We start from the raw sequence: 18,480 nt of genomic DNA on the forward strand, positions 1-18,480 counted from the left end.
TGGTTATTTTTATTTTAATTATTAACGTTTTAAGAAGTATGTAGTTGTCCCGCTATTCATTAATTAAATGGAAACACATCAATAAACTATGAAACTATCACCAAATAAATAACTAATATCTAAAATCTTTGACTTTACGAGTACGGGGTATTCCCAACTCCATGATATTATTATCTTTAGTATCTCCATAAAATATATTAATTCATAATTAAAATAATAAAATCGGTGAAGCGGGTAAATGCTTCGAATTAAACAGGTTACGGATTTTAAACGATTCAGATTAAGCAAGTAATAGGTTAAAACCGTTCGGGTTGTAAACGGGTTTAATTTTCTCCGATTGAAACGGTTTGGATTGAACGGATTGGGTCATTAACGGGTTTCAGATCCATTCGATCCTGGTTGTAACATATCGGGTTGCTGCGAAACGATTTGTTATCGGGTTTTGGATCTTAGGGGTTAATATTTCATTCGATTCGGGTTGAATATAATCGGATCGGGTTTTGCGTTCCAGCTTGCGGATTATTGACGGTACGGGTTATAAACGATCGGACCAACCCAACGGGTTCAACGGTTCAGGTTGAGAATTGACATCTCTCATAGTATAGGTTAATAACTGATTTTTATACCTAACATGAAATTATGGGTATGATGCGTGAAAAGGAATAAAAATATCTACGTATTTTTCTATGTTTCTTTTCTAAATTAATATAAATTTGCACTTAAAGTTAAAATATATAAACCGTGCATCGCACGGGTCATATACTAGTTTTATTCTAATGAACTATTTTATTGTTAAGATATTTTAAATTACCAAGTCAACCTGATAAACGGTCTAGATTTAATTTAGAAAATCAACGGTACTGATCAAATAATTACAATGGCTACAGAATTATTGTAGCCATTGTAAAACTATCCTTAATTAGATAGGAAAATACTAAATATAATTAAGAACGAACATTAGCTAATTAAATCCCTACAGATCGAACAACAAATCTATACTATTGAAGTCTTTAATAATAGATAAATTTGCAAGAAATCTAGAGTGTCACGTGTCTCTCATTGAAAATATCTTTCTATTTTATTTTTTAAAATTTCATATCCCTTTATCTTTGATTTTATTTTTTCTACTAATTTCAAGTAATATATTACCAATTTATATTCTATCTTCACTATTTTCTTAGTTTTTTTATTTGGTGTTAGCACCCGGTTCACCCTTAGGGCTAATCCGGATTCGGAGCGAGTTATATGTGGATAGATTTCATTCCCTTCCCACTTGTTGTTGCGGGGGATCGAACACGGATTTTCCCTACCAAGTTCAGCCCAATCACGGCAGTTTTCTTAGTGAAATAGAAATGAAATACATTTACTCTTTTTTGATGAATTGAAAAACTAAAAACTAAAACTTATTACGTACTTTTAAAACATAACAAAAAGCCGTGCATAACACGTGATCAATACCAGTGTACCTTAAAAAACAATTTTTTTATTTTATTATTTATTATTATTATTATACAAAGATGACATTACTAAAAAGTAGGTACACTGGCCGTACGTTATTACTCGATCTCTCCATCCGACATAGTTGTACAATTCGATTGAGTGGAGGCCGACAGTAATATTATTATTATTATTATTATTATTATTATTATTATCATCATCATTAATTATTATACAAAGACAACATTATATTACTAATTAAAGAAACCCGTGATATGATACATATGATATAACACGTACGTACATACATCTTGTAGACTTGTAGTGTTTGATGATCATATAGCTGGACAGGTGAAACCGCCAGGAGGGTACCTACGGTGGCAGGCATTAAGTATCAATGTCAAGGCAGTTGCTGGGACTGGGATAGGGACAGTGCCGCCACCTGCGGCTTTAAGGACATTACAAAGGCAAAGAGCAGCGTCGAGATCGGCTAGACCTTGGAGAAGGGTGCAGCAATTTGATTGTCTTCCGCTTAGCAAATCCAGGCAAACATTCAGCCCGTTCGGGCACACTAGTGTTGTTGTTGTTGTTGTTGTTGTTGCTGCTGATGATGATGCTTTCTCTGTTGTGGCATGGACATCAATACAATGAAATGCTATCAGGTTAACTGCCAGGAAAAGGGCAATGCTCTTTGAAGCCATGGCTTATTGTTTGATATATTTTAAGCTAGTATATAGGGAACATGTATGTAGCTTATATATGTGAAAGATGGTGTGTTTGTGTTTGTGTTTGTGTTTGTGTTTGTGATGAAGAATACTAGATGCGATGTAGAGTGGACTTATTTATACAGGATGCAATGCATGAATGCATGCATACACTTGTTGTAGCTAGGTCGATTAGCTCCATATATACGTACGTACACCGCTACGGAAAATTGGCAATGAATTATGGCCGCTTGCCGGTGATCGTTCCATTTTTTTTTTTTTTTTTTTTTGGCTCATTTGTTGTTTTGTTTCGTCCCTAAATATTGCTCCTTATTGCTAAAAATTGGTAATGAATTATGGCAGCTTGCTGGCCACTTAGTTAATTATATACTTCCCCGTTCCTTTTTATTTGGCATTATTTGTTGTTTTGGTTCGTCCCTAAAATATTGCTTTCTATTATTAAATATGAACATGAGACCCAAACTTTATCTAATACTACATCCGTATATAAGGATCTTCACGGTTACTATGTGCACAAATATTAAGATAAAAATGAAAAATTAAGTTGGTTGAATATAATAAAATATGGATAAAGTAAGAGAAATGTGTAAAAATGTGGGTGTGTGTAAACAAAAAAAATGAATAAAGTAAGAGAACGTGACTCGTGAGTGAAAAATTGTAAATATTATGGGGGTAAGGTAGTAAATATTCATGTCCAAAAATAAAATAAAGCAAAATATAAATAAGAAAGTATAAAGATCATTTAGAAACGGGGTTAGTACGATATATGTGTCATTAAGTTCTTTACATGCATTTATTATTTGCACAGACTTCAAAGCATTATTTGACAACCGCTAATATATCTTAGTTTTGTATGACAAATTATAAAATATTGATATTTGAAAAATACATTTTGAGACAAATCTAACATAGTCTCGTATTATAGTATTTTGATACAAGTAATAGTAAAAATTTGTGGCCAAAATCTTTGACTTTTAAACACATTTTTCAAAGTGTAAATTAATTAATTAATTAATTCGAGGTAGTATAAATTACTTTTTAATCCACCACTTTTATCTTTCTCAATTTTACCCAATCCAATTCTTAATAAAAACACTTTTAGAACGTTGGGCAAATAACAAGGACATAGGGAGTATTCAACATTTTTGCAATAATAAAAATACATTTACAATATGGTGGCATTGTCCTCCATGCGGTTCATGCATGCATATACATCAGCATTCAGCGCGCAATATGATGCCTTGTCCTCAATCTGAGTTGTTGGTCATACGAACTGCCACGTCATTGTTCTTGTGGAGATGCCAGATGTTAGCCACGTCATTGCGGTTTATCCGATCCCATTTCTACTGCTGCCGAGGAAGACTAATTTTGTAAGAGCCATCGAATTTGAGCGTATGGAAACTCGTTGGTGGTGGGTAGTTGGGTACTATCAAACCACGACTAGATGTGAAGGAGGAGGTGGAGTGGGTGTGTGAAGTGATAGGGTCAGCCGGCCAGGGCCGGTTAAATGGAGGTCCAATTAGACCTACAGTATCGGGCCCTAAAAGTTTAGGCCTAAAAAGAAATTATGTTGCTTAAAATCTCCAAAACATATATTTCCTCTGTTCATAAATACTCGCAACATTTCACATTTTTACACTATTGAGAAATTAGGTTAATGTGTTTCCTTGTGTTGTATTTGTTGGAAATAATGTGTTGTAACCATGAAAATTAACAATAAAATAATAGGGAAGAACACAATACTCAATAATTGATCTCAAAAGCTGTGACGGGTTTTACGCCTGCCCTAGAAGCGTATTTCGCCACCACCGGTACAAGGTTCTCAGTGACAATTGCTCCCCAAGGGTAACACAACTACCTTCCAACTCTGTACCCCGATTGGAAGGCTGGAATTACTTCAAGAACTACTCAGATCTCTATGGGACAATAATGACAGATGATGTGGGCTTAATAGTTGCCACCTTAAAGCCCAAGGAGGTCAAGATAACTAGGCAAACGAATCCATGGCTCAAGCCCAAGAAGCAGGCCTGGACCTGGGTATTCAGGGAAACCAAAGGAACAACCTTTAGTTAAAGAAGCCCACAACCTCCGGCCCAAACTTGCTAAAAAGCCTTTTTGACAAAAGGACACGTGGCCCTTATCCAACGGAGCACGCCTCCCATAGATGGGGGTAAGGAATCATCTCCCCAAAAACCATAGCACTATAAGTAGGGCTCAGATCCCAAGGAAAGAGAACAATCAATTCATTCCCACCAACTTAGCATTAACTTTGCTCTGCCCTCTCTCTACAAATTATTTCTCTCTCTAGCATATACTTACTTAAGCATCGGAGGGAATATTCCTACGGGAATATTCTTGTTTTGCAGGTTGCCAGAAGTTCGTGCTAGGTCATACTTGATACCTCCGAGGAACGCGTGACACGTCATCACCGTAAAAGATCCCACAACATTTGGCGCCGTCTGTGGGGAGGTACAATGTCATGGCTGAACTTCAATCTGAGCGCGGAAAACGCCAGGACGAAATGGGACTCCTTGTCAGGGGAGGGACGTTTAAAAATAAGTCCAACTATCATTGTGACGCAGCAACTAGCCGGCCTGCCTCCGTGAGGCCCGTGCAGCACTTGTTGAATGATCCCCATCAAGATATTGCAGATGAATGGCAAGAAGGGTTTCAGCACGTCCTTCAAAAAGAAATCACTAGGTCCCTCCACGAAGCCAACCCTGAGCATGATAATGGCAGGATGATGGAACCTTTATCAGAAGATCTCGACTCACCCATGAAAGGACGCACCCTGGAGAAGGAGAGTCGGCATGTAAAATAAGAACGTCCAGGAAGACAGACGAGACAAGCTTCGCAGAAGAATGATAAAACTCAGGGTCATCACTTTCTCAAGATTCCTAGAAGGCAACATGAGAGCGTCACCTTGAGAAAGAATGGCCGCAACACTGAGGTGAAAAGAAGGCGAAGGAGGTCGTCAACTCACTACTAGAAATGACATCTATAACGACCAATAAATAACGACCAACCAATTAAATTTGTCGTTGGAAGAGTTAAAATGAAAATTTGGCCCAAAAGAGCGCGGGTCATTTTGATAATTTAAATGAAAAAGCTGAGCCGAATATTTTTCAATTTTTTTCGTCGTTAATATTCCAAGAAGTTCCAGACTTCCAGTTACATCTCTCTAAAACCTAGGTCAAATGTAAAACACTAAAACCCCTAAAATCTTTCGGTTTTCCTTCTTCTCTAATTCCACTAATACGATGGCTGTAGACAAATTTTAGAAACTATATACTCTGAATTTGCATATGCTTTCAGAGTAATCTTCTCCAAACTAAAAATCTATGCTCCCTCTTAATCAATCATTTATCATTGACTCGATGGGCGACTATCTACATCGATGTGGCACCAGCACCGGTACCGGCACCACTTATTGCCACTCTTGTTCAATTCTAGAAGATGGGAAAGAAAATCATATCCTAAAAAGAAAACCGATACCCTAAAATTGAAGAATTTCCGGAAGAAGCAGAGAAGGTGAAGCACTTCCATGTCGAAAAGTTGGAAAATAATTGGGTTTTTAATTAAGAAAACCCATATCCCCATTGATTGGTAAGGACTAATTTAGAAAATAATTGGGTTTTTAATTGCTTTTTTATGTGCGTCTTTGTTTTATAATGAATTGTTAGGTTTTGATAGTAATTGACATACTCCATAGAATTGTTAGGTTATGATACATATGATATTACATAAATCATGCGGAAACAACCATTAACCCAGGAATACATATTATTTACACATAATCATATAGCATAATTTAGATGCATACTCTTTGTTGCGTGCCCTCCCTAGCTGCGCCCGAACCGAACAAGAACAAGTCTTTAGGACTCCAAGTGTCGTCCCTCCGTGGATAGTCCACAGCACGTCCGGATCCGCCTTAAGATTGACCAACTAGAATCGCCCTTAAGGTACTAGAATTTTCGGCACTTTTGAGCAAGATGTGTGACTGAATTTTTCTCTCAAAAACTCACTTTGAATACTTTTAAAACTCGTTATAAATTGTGAACCCAGGCCACATATTTATAGGGGTATGGAAAGAGAATTGGAATCCTATTAGGATACGAATTAATTAAACTTAGAATCCTACAAGAACTCTAATTAATTAATTTATCAAATAGAATTAGGAATTTAATCATTAACCGAACTCTGCACGTTTTAGGAATCGTGCATGAACACAAACTCACACACACACACACGGCAGCCACGATGGGCCGCCTATGCGCGTGCGTGCGAGCAGCAGCCCACGCAGCGAGGCCCACGCAGTCGCGGCCTTGGCGCGCGCTGGGCCTGCCTTGCGGTAGGCCTAGGCGCTGCCTTGGCTGGGCTTGTGGCGCGCGTTTGGCTTGCTGGGCGATGGCCTGGCTTCGAGCTGGGCCCTCGTCCGGCAGGCCTCGTCCGATGCTTATTCGTACGATACGCTTCCGATTAAATTTCCGATTCCGGAATTCATTTCCGATACGAACAATATTTAACATTTCCGATTCCGGAATTAATTTCCGTTTTGAACAAATATTTAATATTTCCGTTTCCGGAATTATTTTCCGATTCCGATAATATTTCCGATTCTGACAATATTTCCGTTTCCAGCAATATTTCCGATTCTGGCAATATTTCCATTTCCGATAATATTTTCCGATACGTACCATGTTTCCGTTTCCGGCAACATCTACGACTTGGATAATATTTATATTTCCGATACGATCCATATTTCCGTTTCCGGCAATATCATCGTTTCCGGAGTATTCATTTCTTGCCTGTGACGATCTCAGCTCCCACTGAAACCAAGATCCGTCGATTCCGAATATTCATAGATGGAGTATTTAATGCCATTAAATACTTGATCCGTTTACGTACTATTTGTGTGACCCTACGGGTTCAGTCAAGAGTAAGCTGTGGATTAATATCATTAATTCCACTTGAACTGAAGCGGCCTCTAGCTAGGCATTCAGCTCACTTGATCTCACTAAATTATTAACTTGTTAATTAATACTGAACCGCATTTATTAGACTTATCATAGAATGCATACTTGGACCAAGGGCATTATTTCCTTCAGTCTCCCACTTGTCCTTAGGGACAAGTGTGCATTTCCTAATTCCTTTGTCGCTCGATGCTTGCTCTTGAACATAAGGTAAGAGTTGTCATCCTTATTATGTCCAGAGGTGTTCCTCGGTTTCAGAGTTCAACTGATCAAATAAACAGATAATCATAGCCTATGATTCATCCGAGCACGGCCATGCATTTCACTGTTTCTAGCTCTCCGAGTGGCCTTGTACAACTTTTAAGCATCTCATCCCGATTTATGGGAGGACAATCCCAATCTTGCGATCTTGAGATTAGACTTCGTTTGATAGGTGATTACCTGAGCGTTGCCTTTATAGCCTCCTTTTACGGTGCGACGGTTGGTCAACGTCAAAGCAACCAGTTCTCAAACAAGTAATCTCAAATCACTCAGGTATTGAGGATTTAGTGTCTAATAATTTAATGAAATTTACTTATGACAGATTTTCATCTCTTACAGTAAAGTTTCATAGGTCTTGTCCGATACTAGTCTTCCCAAAGTAAGTATCTATGCAAATGATTATGACATTGCCATGTCCACATAGTTCAAGAAACAGAACTACTAGTCATCTTGCATTCTAGTCGTCTAACGTTTTCTATGCGTCCAATTTTATAGAAAACTCCGACTAGGGACCATTTTCAACCTTTGACATTCAAGTTCACTTGATAGACATTTCTTAGTCACGGGACTGGTCCTGACAGTCTATCTTGAATATATCGTCAAATTGAAGGGACTCATCATTTAATAAACCCACAAATTAAATGGAAAAATGAATTCTTTTCATTTATTGTGAATGATTAACCAATAATGTTTTACAAAGATTTAAACTCTAAAGCTTTAAAACATTAAACATAGACATCAAAGCCATTCTCCAATATGCTTGATTCCCATACCTGCAGTGTGCGAGTTGTGCTTCGCTTGTGGCAGAGGTTTAGTTAATGGATCTGATATGTTGTCATCAGTTCCAATCTTGCTTATCTCGACTTCTTTTCTTTCAACGAACTCTCGCAGAAGGTGAAATCTACGAAGTACATGCTTGACTCTCTGGTGGTGTCTAGGCTCTTTTGCCTGTGCAATAGCTCCGTTATTGTCACAATACAGGGCTATTGGTCCTTTAATGGAGGGGACTACACCAAGTTCACCTATGAACTTCCTTAGCCATATAGCTTCCTTTGCTGCTTCATGTGCAGCAATGTACTCCGCTTCAGTTGTAGAATCCGCAATGGTGCTTTGCTTAGCACTTTTCCAGCTTACTGCTCCTCCGTTGAGGCAGAAGACAAACCCAGACTGTGATCTGAAATCATCTTTGTCGGTTTGGAAACTTGCGTCCGTATAGCCTTTAACAATTAATTCATCATCTCCACCATAGACCAGGAAGTCATCTTTGTGCCTTTTCAGGTACTTCAGAATGTTCTTGGCAGCAGTCCAATGCGCCTCTCCTGGGTCTGACTGGTATCTGCTCGTAGCATTGAGTGCGTACGCAACATCCGGGCGTGTACATATCATAGCATACATTATTGAACCAATCAATGATGCATATGGAATCCCATTCATTCTTCTACGCTCATCAAGTGTTTTTGGGCACTGAGTCTTGCTTAGAGTCATTCCATGAGACATGGGTAGGTAGCCTCGCTTGGAGTCCGCCATCTTGAACCTATCAAGCACCTTATTGATATAAGTGCTTTGACTAAGTCCAATCATCCTTTTAGATCTATCTCTGTAAATCTTGATGCCCAATATGTACTGTGCTTCTCCTAGATCCTTCATCGAAAAACATTTCCCAAGCCAAAACTTGACAGAGTTCAACATAGGAATGTCATTTCCGATAAGTAATATGTCGTCGACATATAATACTAGGAAAGCAATTTTGCTCCCACTGACCTTCTTGTATACACAAGATTCGTCTGCGTTCTTGATGAAACCAAAGTCACTGACTGCTTCATCAAAACGTATATTCCAGCTCCTGGATGCCTGCTTCAATCCGTAGATTGACTTCTTTAGCTTGCATACCTTTTTAGCATTCTTTGGATCCTCAAAACCTTCAGGCTGTGTCATAAACACAGTTTCTGTTAAAACGCCGTTTAAGAAAGCAGTTTTTACATCCATCTGCCATATTTCGTAATCGTAATATGCAGCGATTGCTAACATTATCCGAATAGACTTTAGCATTGCAACTGGTGAAAAAGTTTCATCGTAATCCACACCGTGGACTTGCATGTAACCTTTTGCAACCAATCTAGCTTTGAAAACTTCAAGTTTCCCATCCTTGTCCTTTTTCAGTTTGAAAACCCATTTGCTACCAATGGCTTGATAGCCATCTGGCAAATCGACCAAATCCCATACTTGGTTTTCAGACATGGAGTCCAATTCAGATTGCATGGCTTCTTGCCATTGCTTGGAGCTAGGGCTCGTCATAGCTTGTTTGTAAGTCGCAGGTTCATCACTTTCAAGTAATAGAACGTCATAGCTCTCGTTCGTCAAAATACCTAAGTACCTTTCCGGTTGAGATCTATATCTTTGCGATCTACGCGGGGTAACATTTCTAGATTGACCATGATTCTCACCAGATTCTTCTAAAGATCTCTGAGTTTCATCCTGAATGTCATCTTGAGCATTCTCTAGAGTTTGTTGTTCGACTCGAATTTCTTCGAGGTCTACTTTTCTCCCACTTGTCATTTTGGAAATGTGATCTTTCTCCAAAAAGACACCATCTCGAGCAACAAACACCTTGTTCTCAGATGTATTGTAGAAGTAATACCCCTTTGTTTCCTTTGGATAGCCCACAAGGATACATTTGTCAGATTTTGGATGAAGTTTGTCTGAAATTAATCGTTTGACGTATACTTCACATCCCCAAATCTTAAGAAAAGACACATTTGGAGGCTTTCCAAACCATAATTCGTATGGAGTCTTTTCGACAGCTTTAGACGGAGCTCTATTTATAGTGAGTGCAGCTGTATTTAGTGCATGTCCCCAAAATTCTAATGGAAGTTCGGCCTGACCCATCATTGACCTGACCATGTCTAGCAAGGTTCTGTTCCTCCGTTCCGACACACCGTTCCATTGTGGTGTTCCAGGAGGAGTCAATTCTGATAGAATTCCACATTCTTTCAGATGGTCATCAAATTCATAGCTCAGATATTCACCGCCTCTATCAGACCGCAGTGCCTTAATCTTCTTGCCTAATTGATTCTCTACTTCACTCTGAAATTCCTTGAATTTGTCAAAGGATTCAGACTTATGCTTCATTAGGTAGACATAACCATACCTACTGAAGTCATCAGTGAAAGTGATAAAGTAGCTGAAACCACCACTAGCATTTGTACTCATTGGTCCACATACATCTGTATGGATTAAACCCAATAGTTCATTTGCTCTTTCTCCAACTTTAGAGAAAGGTTGCTTTGTCATTTTGCCAAGTAAACATGATTCGCATTTACCATAATCCTCTAAGTCAAATGGTTCTAGAATTCCTTCCTTTTGAAGTCTTTCTAAGCGTTTCAAGTTTACATGGCCTAATCGACAATGCCACAGATAGGTGAGATCTGAATCATCCTTTTTGGCCTTTTTGGTATTTATGTTATATACTTGTTTGTCGTGATCTAATAAATAAAGTCCATTGACTAATCTAGCAGATCCATAAAACATCTCTTTAAAATAAAACGAACAACTATTGTCTTTTATTAAAAAGGAAAATCCGTTAGCATCTAAGCAAGAAACTGAAATGATGTTTTTAGTAAGACTTGGAACATGGAAACATTCTTCCAGTTCCAAAACTAGCCCGGAGGGCAACGACAAATAGTAAGTTCCTACAGCTAATGCAGCAATCCGTGCTCCATTTCCCACTCGTAGGTCGACTTCACCCTTGCTTAACTTTCTACTTCTTCTTAGTCCCTGTGGATTGGAACATAAGTGTGAGCCACAACCTGTATCTAATACCCAAGAAGTTGAATTAGCAAGTATACAGTCTATAACGAAAATACCTGAAGATGGAACGACTATTCCGTTCTTCTGATCTTCCTTTAGCTTCAAGCAATCTCTCTTCCAATGCCCCTTCTTCTTGCAGTAGAAGCATTCAGATTCAGAAGTGGGTTGACTGACCTTCCTCTTTACAGATTTGGCGCCAGTTTGCTTAGTTGGGCTGGCCTTGTTTCCACCTTTCTTAGCATTCCTCTTCTTTCCAGATTTCTTGAACTTGCCCCCACGCACCATAAGCACATCCTGCTTATCACTTTTGATCGTCTTTTCAGCGGTCTTCAGCATACCGTGAAGCTCAGTGAGCGTTTTGTCCAGACTATTCATACTGTAGTTCAGTTTGAACTGATCATACCCGCTATGAAGAGAATGGAGGATGGTGTCTATAGCCATTTCCTGAGAAAATTGCTGATCCAGCCGACTCATATTCTCAATGAGTCCAATCATTTTGAGAACATGTGGACTTACGGGCTCGCCTTTCTTAAGCTTGGTCTCAAGAATTTGCCTATGAGTCTCGAATCTTTTGACTCGAGCCAGATCTTGGAACATGTTCTTCAACTCACTGATGATTGTGAAAGCATCTGAGTTGATGAACGTTTTCTGCAGATCCGCACTCATGGTGGCGAGCATTAGACATTTCACATCCTTGTTGGCATCAATCCAACGATTGAGGGCTGCCTGAGTGACCCCGTCGCCTGCGGCTTCGGGCATCGCCTCATCTAGGACATACTCCTTTTCTTCCTGCATAAGAACTATTTGCAAGTTCCTTTGCCAGTCAAGGAAGTTTTTCCCGTTCAACTTCTCCTTTTCGAGAATTGATCGAATGTTGAATGAATTGTTGTTTGCCATATTAAAAACTACAATTGAAAAGAATAAACAAATAAATAACCATTCACAGTTTCTCTTAATAAACTTAAATTCTAGCATACATGCATAATTCAATGTTTATTAAGCATTTTATTCAAGTTATGTGTTCCGGCAGGTGTGAATAAAATGATTCCAAGATCCTAAAATCATTGAAGAACTAAGCACAGTTTGTCGACTTAATCCTAGAACATCTTAGGTAAGCAAAAGCCTTTTGCTAATAGTCTAGAAACTATTCTTGGTTGATAGGTACGTCTAAGAACTTATTAGGTAAACCTATCGATTTTGCCACGACATAAAAGGACTCCTTACTTATATCGTTGAGTTTCACCAAAACTAACATGTACTCACAATTATTTGTGTACCTTGCCCCTTTAGGACCAATAAGTAACACCTCGCTGAGCGAAAACTGTTAGGTTATGATACATATGATATTACATAAATCATGCGGAAACAACCATTAACCCAGGAATACATATTATTTACACATAATCATATAGCATAATTTAGATGCATACTCTTTGTTGCGTGCCTTCCCTAGCTGCGCCCGAACCGAACAAGAACAAGTCTTTAGGACTCCAAGTGTCGTCCCTCCGTAGATAGTCCACAGCACGTCCGGATCCGCCTTAAGATTGACCAACTAGAATCGCCCTTAAGGTACTAGAATTTTCGGCACTTTTGAGCAAGATGTGTGACTGAATTTTTCTCTCAAAAACTCACTTTGAATACTTTGAAACTGCGGCTTCGGGCATCGCCTCATCTAGGACATACTCCTTTTCTTCCTGCATAAGAACTATTTGCAAGTTCCTTTGCCAGTCAAGGAAGTTTTTCCCGTTCAACTTCTCCTTTTCGAGAATTGATCGAATGTTGAATGAATTGTTGTTTGCCATATTAAAAACTACAATTGAAAAGAATAAACAAATAAATAACCATTCACAGTTTCTCTTAATAAACTTAAATTCTAGCATACATGCATAATTCAATGTTTATTAAGCATTTTATTCAAGTTATGTGTTCCGGCAGGTGTGAATAAAATGATTCCAAGATCCTAAAATCATTGAAGAACTAAGCACAGTTTGTCGACTTAATCCTAGAACATCTTAGGTAAGCAAAAGCCTTTTGCTAATAGTCTAGAAACTATTCTTGGTTGATAGGTACGTCTAAGAACTTATTAGGTAAACCTATCGATTTTGCCACGACATAAAAGGACTCCTTACTTATATCGTTGAGTTTCACCAAAACTAACATGTACTCACAATTATTTGTGTACCTTGCCCCTTTAGGACCAATAAGTAACACCTCGCTGAGCGAAAACTGTTAGGTTATGATACATATGATATTACATAAATCATGCGGAAACAACCATTAACCCAGGAATACATATTATTTACACATAATCATATAGCATAATTTAGATGCATACTCTTTGTTGCGTGCCTTCCCTAGCTGCGCCCGAACCGAACAAGAACAAGTCTTTAGGACTCCAAGTGTCGTCCCTCCGTAGATAGTCCACAGCACGTCCGGATCCGCCTTAAGATTGACCAACTAGAATCGCCCTTAAGGTACTAGAATTTTCGGCACTTTTGAGCAAGATGTGTGACTGAATTTTTCTCTCAAAAACTCACTTTGAATACTTTGAAACTCGTTGTAAATTGTGAACCCAGGCCACATATTTATAGGGTTATGGAAAGGGAATTGGAATCCTATTTAGATACAAATTAATTAAACCTAGAATCCTACAAGAACTCTAATTTAATTAATTTATCAAATAGAATTAGGAATTTAATCATTAACCGAACTCTGCACGTTTTAGGAAACGTGCACGAACACAAACACTTACGCACACACACACGGCAGCCACGATGGGCCGCCCATGCGTGCGTGCGAGCAGCAGCCCACGCAGCGAGGCCTGCGCGAGCCACAAGCCCACGCTAGCACCCGCGCGCGCTGCGTGCGCTGTGCGCGCTGCCACGGCCTGCTGGGCCTGGCCTTGCGCTGGGCCTGGCGTGGCTGTTTGTGTGGCGCGCTTGGCTTTCTGGGCGATGGCCTGGCTTCGTGCTGGGCCCTCGTCCGGCAGGCCTCGTCCGATGCTTATTCGTACGATACGCTTCCGATTAAATTTCCGATTCCGGAATTCATTTCCGATAATATTTTCCGATACGTACCATGTTTCCGTTTCCGGCAACATCTACGACTTGGATAATATTTATATTTCCGATACGATCCATATTTCCGTTTCCGGTAATATCATCGTTTCCGGAGTATTCATTTCTTGCCAGTGACGATCTCAGCTCCCACTGAAACCAAGATCCGTCGATTCCGAATATCCATAGATAGAGTATTTAATGCCATTAAATACTTGATCCGTTTACGTACTATTTGTGTGACCCTACGGGTTCAGTCAAGAGTAAGATGTGGATTAATATCATTAATTCCACTTGAACTGAAGCGGCCTCTAGCTAGGCATTCAGCTCACTTGATCTCACTGAATTATTAACTTGTTAATTAATACTGAACCGCATTTATTAGACTTATCATAGAATGCATACTTGGACCAAGGGCATTATTTCCTTCAGTCTCCCACTTGTCCTTAGGGACAAGTGTGCATTTCCTAATTCCTTTGTCGCTCGATGCTTGCTCTTGAACATAAGGTAAGAGTTGTCATCCTTATTATGTCCAGAGGTGTTCCTCGGTTTCAGAGTTCAACTGATCAAATAAACAGATAATCATAGCCTATGATTCATCCGAGCACGGCCATGCATTTCACAGTTTCTAGCTCTCCGAGTGGCCTTGTACAACTTTTAAGCATCTCATCCCGATTTATGGGAGGACAATCCCAATCTTGCGATCTTGAGATTAGACTTCGTTTGATAGGTGATTACCTGAGCGTTGCCTTTATAGCCTCCTTTTACGGTGCGACGGTTGGTCAACGTCAAAGCAACCAGTTCTCAAACAAGTAATCTCAAATCACTCAGGTATTGAGGATTTAGTGTCTAATAATTTTAATGAAATTTACTTATGACAGATTTTCATCTCTTACAGTAAAGTTTCATAGGTCTTGTCCGATACTAGTCTTCCCAAAGTAAGTATCTATGCAAATGATTATGACATTGCCATGTCCACATAGTTCAAGAAACAGAACTACTAGTCATCTTGCATTCTAATCGTCTAACGTTTTCTATGCGTCCAATTTTATAGAAAACTCCGACTAGGGACCATTTTCAACCTTTGACATTCAAGTTCACTTGATAGACATTTCTTAGTCACAGGACTGGTCCTGACAGTCTATCTTGAATATATCGTCAAATTGAAGGGACTCATCATTTAATAAACCACAAATTAAATGGAAAAATGAATTCTTTTAATTTATTGTGAATGATTAACCAATAATGTTTTACAAAGATTTAAACTCTGAAACTTTAAAACATTAAACAGAGACATCAAAGCCATTCTCCAATATGCTTGATTCCCATAGCTGCAGTGTGCGAGTTGTGCTTCGCCTGCGGCAGAGGTTTAGTTAATGGATCTGATATGTTGTCATCAGTTCCAATTTTGCTTATCTCGACTTCTTTTCTTTCAACGAACTCTAGCAGAAGGTGAAATCTACGAAGTACATGCTTGACTCTCTGGTGGTGTCTAGGCTCTTTTGCCTGTGCAATAGCTCCGTTATTGTCACAATACAGGGCTATTGGTCCTTTAATGGAGGGGACTACACCAAGTTCACCTATGAACTTCCTTAGCCATATAGCTTCCTTTGCTGCTTCATGTGCAGCAATGTACTCCGCTTCAGTTGTAGAATCCGCAATGGTGCTTTGCTTAGCACTTTTCCAGCTTACTGCTCCTCCGTTGAGGCAGAAGACAAACCCAGACTGTGATCTGAAATCATCTTTGTCGGTTTGGAAACTTGCGTCCGTATAGCCTTTAACAATTAATTCATCATCTCCACCATAGACCAGGAAGTCATCTTTGTGCCTTTTCAGGTACTTCAGAATGTTCTTGGCAGCAGTCCAATGCGCCTCTCCTGGGTCTGACTGGTATCTGCTCGTAGCACTGAGTGCGTACGCAACATCCGGGCGTGTACATATCATAGCATACATTATTGAACCAATTAATGATGCATATGGAATCCCATTCATTCGTCTACGCTCATCAAGTGTTTTTGGGCACTGAGTCTTGCTTAGAGTCATTCCATGAGACATGGGTAGGTAGCCTCGCTTGGAGTCCGCCATCTTGAACCTATCAAGCACCTTATTGATATAAGTGCTTTGACTAAGTCCAATCATCTTTTTAGATCTATCACTGTAAATCTTGATGCCCAATATGTACTGTGCTTCTCCTAGATCCTTCATCGAAAAACATTTCCCAAGCCAAATCTTGACAGAGTTCAACATAGGAATGTCATTTCCGATAAGCAATATGTCGTCGACATATAATACTAGGAAAGCAATTTTGCTCCCACTGACCTTCTTGTATACACAAGATTCGTCTGCGTTCTTGATGAAACCAAAGTCACTGACTGCTTCATCAAAACGTATATTCCAGCTCCTGGATGCCTGCTTCAATCCGTAGATTGATTTCTTTAGCTTGCATACCTTTTTAGCATTCTTTGGATCCTCAAAACCTTCAGGCTGTGTCATAAACACAGTTTCTGTTAAAACGCCGTTTAAGAAAGCAGTTTTGACATCCATCTGCCATATTTCGTAATCGTAATATGCAGCGATTGCTAACATTATTCGAATAGACTTTAGCATTGCAACTGGTGAAAAGGTTTCATCGTAATCCACACCGTGGACTTGCCTGTAACCTTTTGCAACCAATCTAGCTTTGAAAACTTCAAGTTTCCCATCCTTGTCCTTTTTCAGTTTGAAAACCCATTTGCTTCCAATGGCTTGATAGCCATCTGGCAAATCGACCAAATCCCATACTTGGTTTTCAGACATGGAGTCTAATTCAGATTGCATGGCTTCTTGCCATTGCTTGGAGCTAGGGCTCGTCATAGCTTGTTTGTAAGTCGCAGGTTCATCACTTTCAAGTAATAGAACGTCATAGCTCTCGTTCGTTTGAGATCTATATCTTTGCGATCTACGCGGGGCAACATTTCTAGATTGACCATGATTCTCACCAGATTCTTCTAAAGATCTCTGAGTTTCATCCTGAATGTCATCTTGAGCATTCTCTAGAGTTTGTTGTTCGACTCGAATTTCTTCGAGGTCTATTTTTCTCCCACTTGTCATTTTGGAAATATGATCTTTCTCCAAAAAGACACCATCTCGAGCAACAAACACTTTGTTCTCAGATGTATTGTAGAAGTAATACCCCTTTGTTTCCTTTGGATAGCCCACAAGGATACATTTGTCAGATTTTGGATGAAGTTTGTCTGAAATTAATCGTTTGACGTATACTTCACATCCCCAAATCTTAAGAAAAGACACATTTGGAGGCTTTCCAAACCATAATTCGTATGGAGTCTTTTCGACAGCTTTAGACGGAGCTCTATTTATAGTGAGTGCAGCTGTATTTAGTGCATGTCCCCAAAATTCTAATGGAAGTTCGGCATGACCCATCATTGACCTGACCATGTCTAGCAAGGTTCTGTTCCTCCGTTCCGACACACCGTTCCATTGTGGTGTTCCAGGAGGAGTCAACTCTGATAGAATTCCACATTCTTTCAGATGGTCATCAAATTCATAGCTAAGATATTCACCGCCTCTATCAGACCGCAGTGCCTTAATCTTCTTGCCTAATTGATTCACTACTTCACTCTGAAATTCCTTGAATTTGTCAAAGGATTCAGACTTATGCTTCATTAGGTAGACATAACCATACCTACTGAAGTCATCAGTGAAAGTGAGCTGAAACCACCTCTAGCATTTGTACTCATTGGTCCACATACATCTGTATGGATTAAACCCAATAGTTCATTTGCTCTTTCTCCAACTTTAGAGAAAGGTTGCTTTGTCATTTTGCCAAGTAAACATGATTCGCATTTACCATAATCCTCTAAGTCAAATGGTTCTAGAATTCCTTCCTTTTGAAGTCTTTCTAAGCGTTTCAAGTTTATATGGCCTAATCGACAATGCCACAGATAGGTGAGATCTGAATCATTCTTTTTGGCCTTTTTGGTATTTATGTTATATACTTGTTTGTCGTGATCTAATAAATAAAGTCCATTGACTAATCTAGCAGATCCATAAAACATCTCTTTAAAATAAAACGAACAACTATTGTCTTTTATTAAAAAGGAAAATCCCTTAGCATCTAAGCAAGAAACTGAAATGATGTTTTTAGTAAGACTTGGAACATGGAAACACTCTTCCAGTTCCAAAACTAGCCCGGAGGGCAACGACAAATAGTAAGTTCCTACA

General features: G+C 39.2%; 1 protein-coding gene across 1 annotated transcript; it reads right to left on the reverse strand.

Moving 5' to 3' along the window:
• Positions 1–1,574: 1,574 nt before the first annotated feature.
• On the reverse strand, positions 1,575–2,397 carry LOC130466806 (putative lipid-binding protein AIR1B). Its single transcript, XM_056835390.1, has one exon. It carries the CDS (start codon positions 2,136–2,138, stop codon positions 1,773–1,775), a length of 366 nt encoding a protein of 121 aa, XP_056691368.1. The 5' UTR covers positions 2,139–2,397; the 3' UTR covers positions 1,575–1,772.
• Between the last annotated feature and the right edge of the window lie 16,083 nt (positions 2,398–18,480).

The sequence above is a fragment of the Spinacia oleracea genome, chromosome 2, assembly GCF_020520425.1.
Source record: "Spinacia oleracea cultivar Varoflay chromosome 2, BTI_SOV_V1, whole genome shotgun sequence".
NCBI classification, from domain to species: Eukaryota; Viridiplantae; Streptophyta; class Magnoliopsida; order Caryophyllales; family Amaranthaceae; genus Spinacia; species Spinacia oleracea.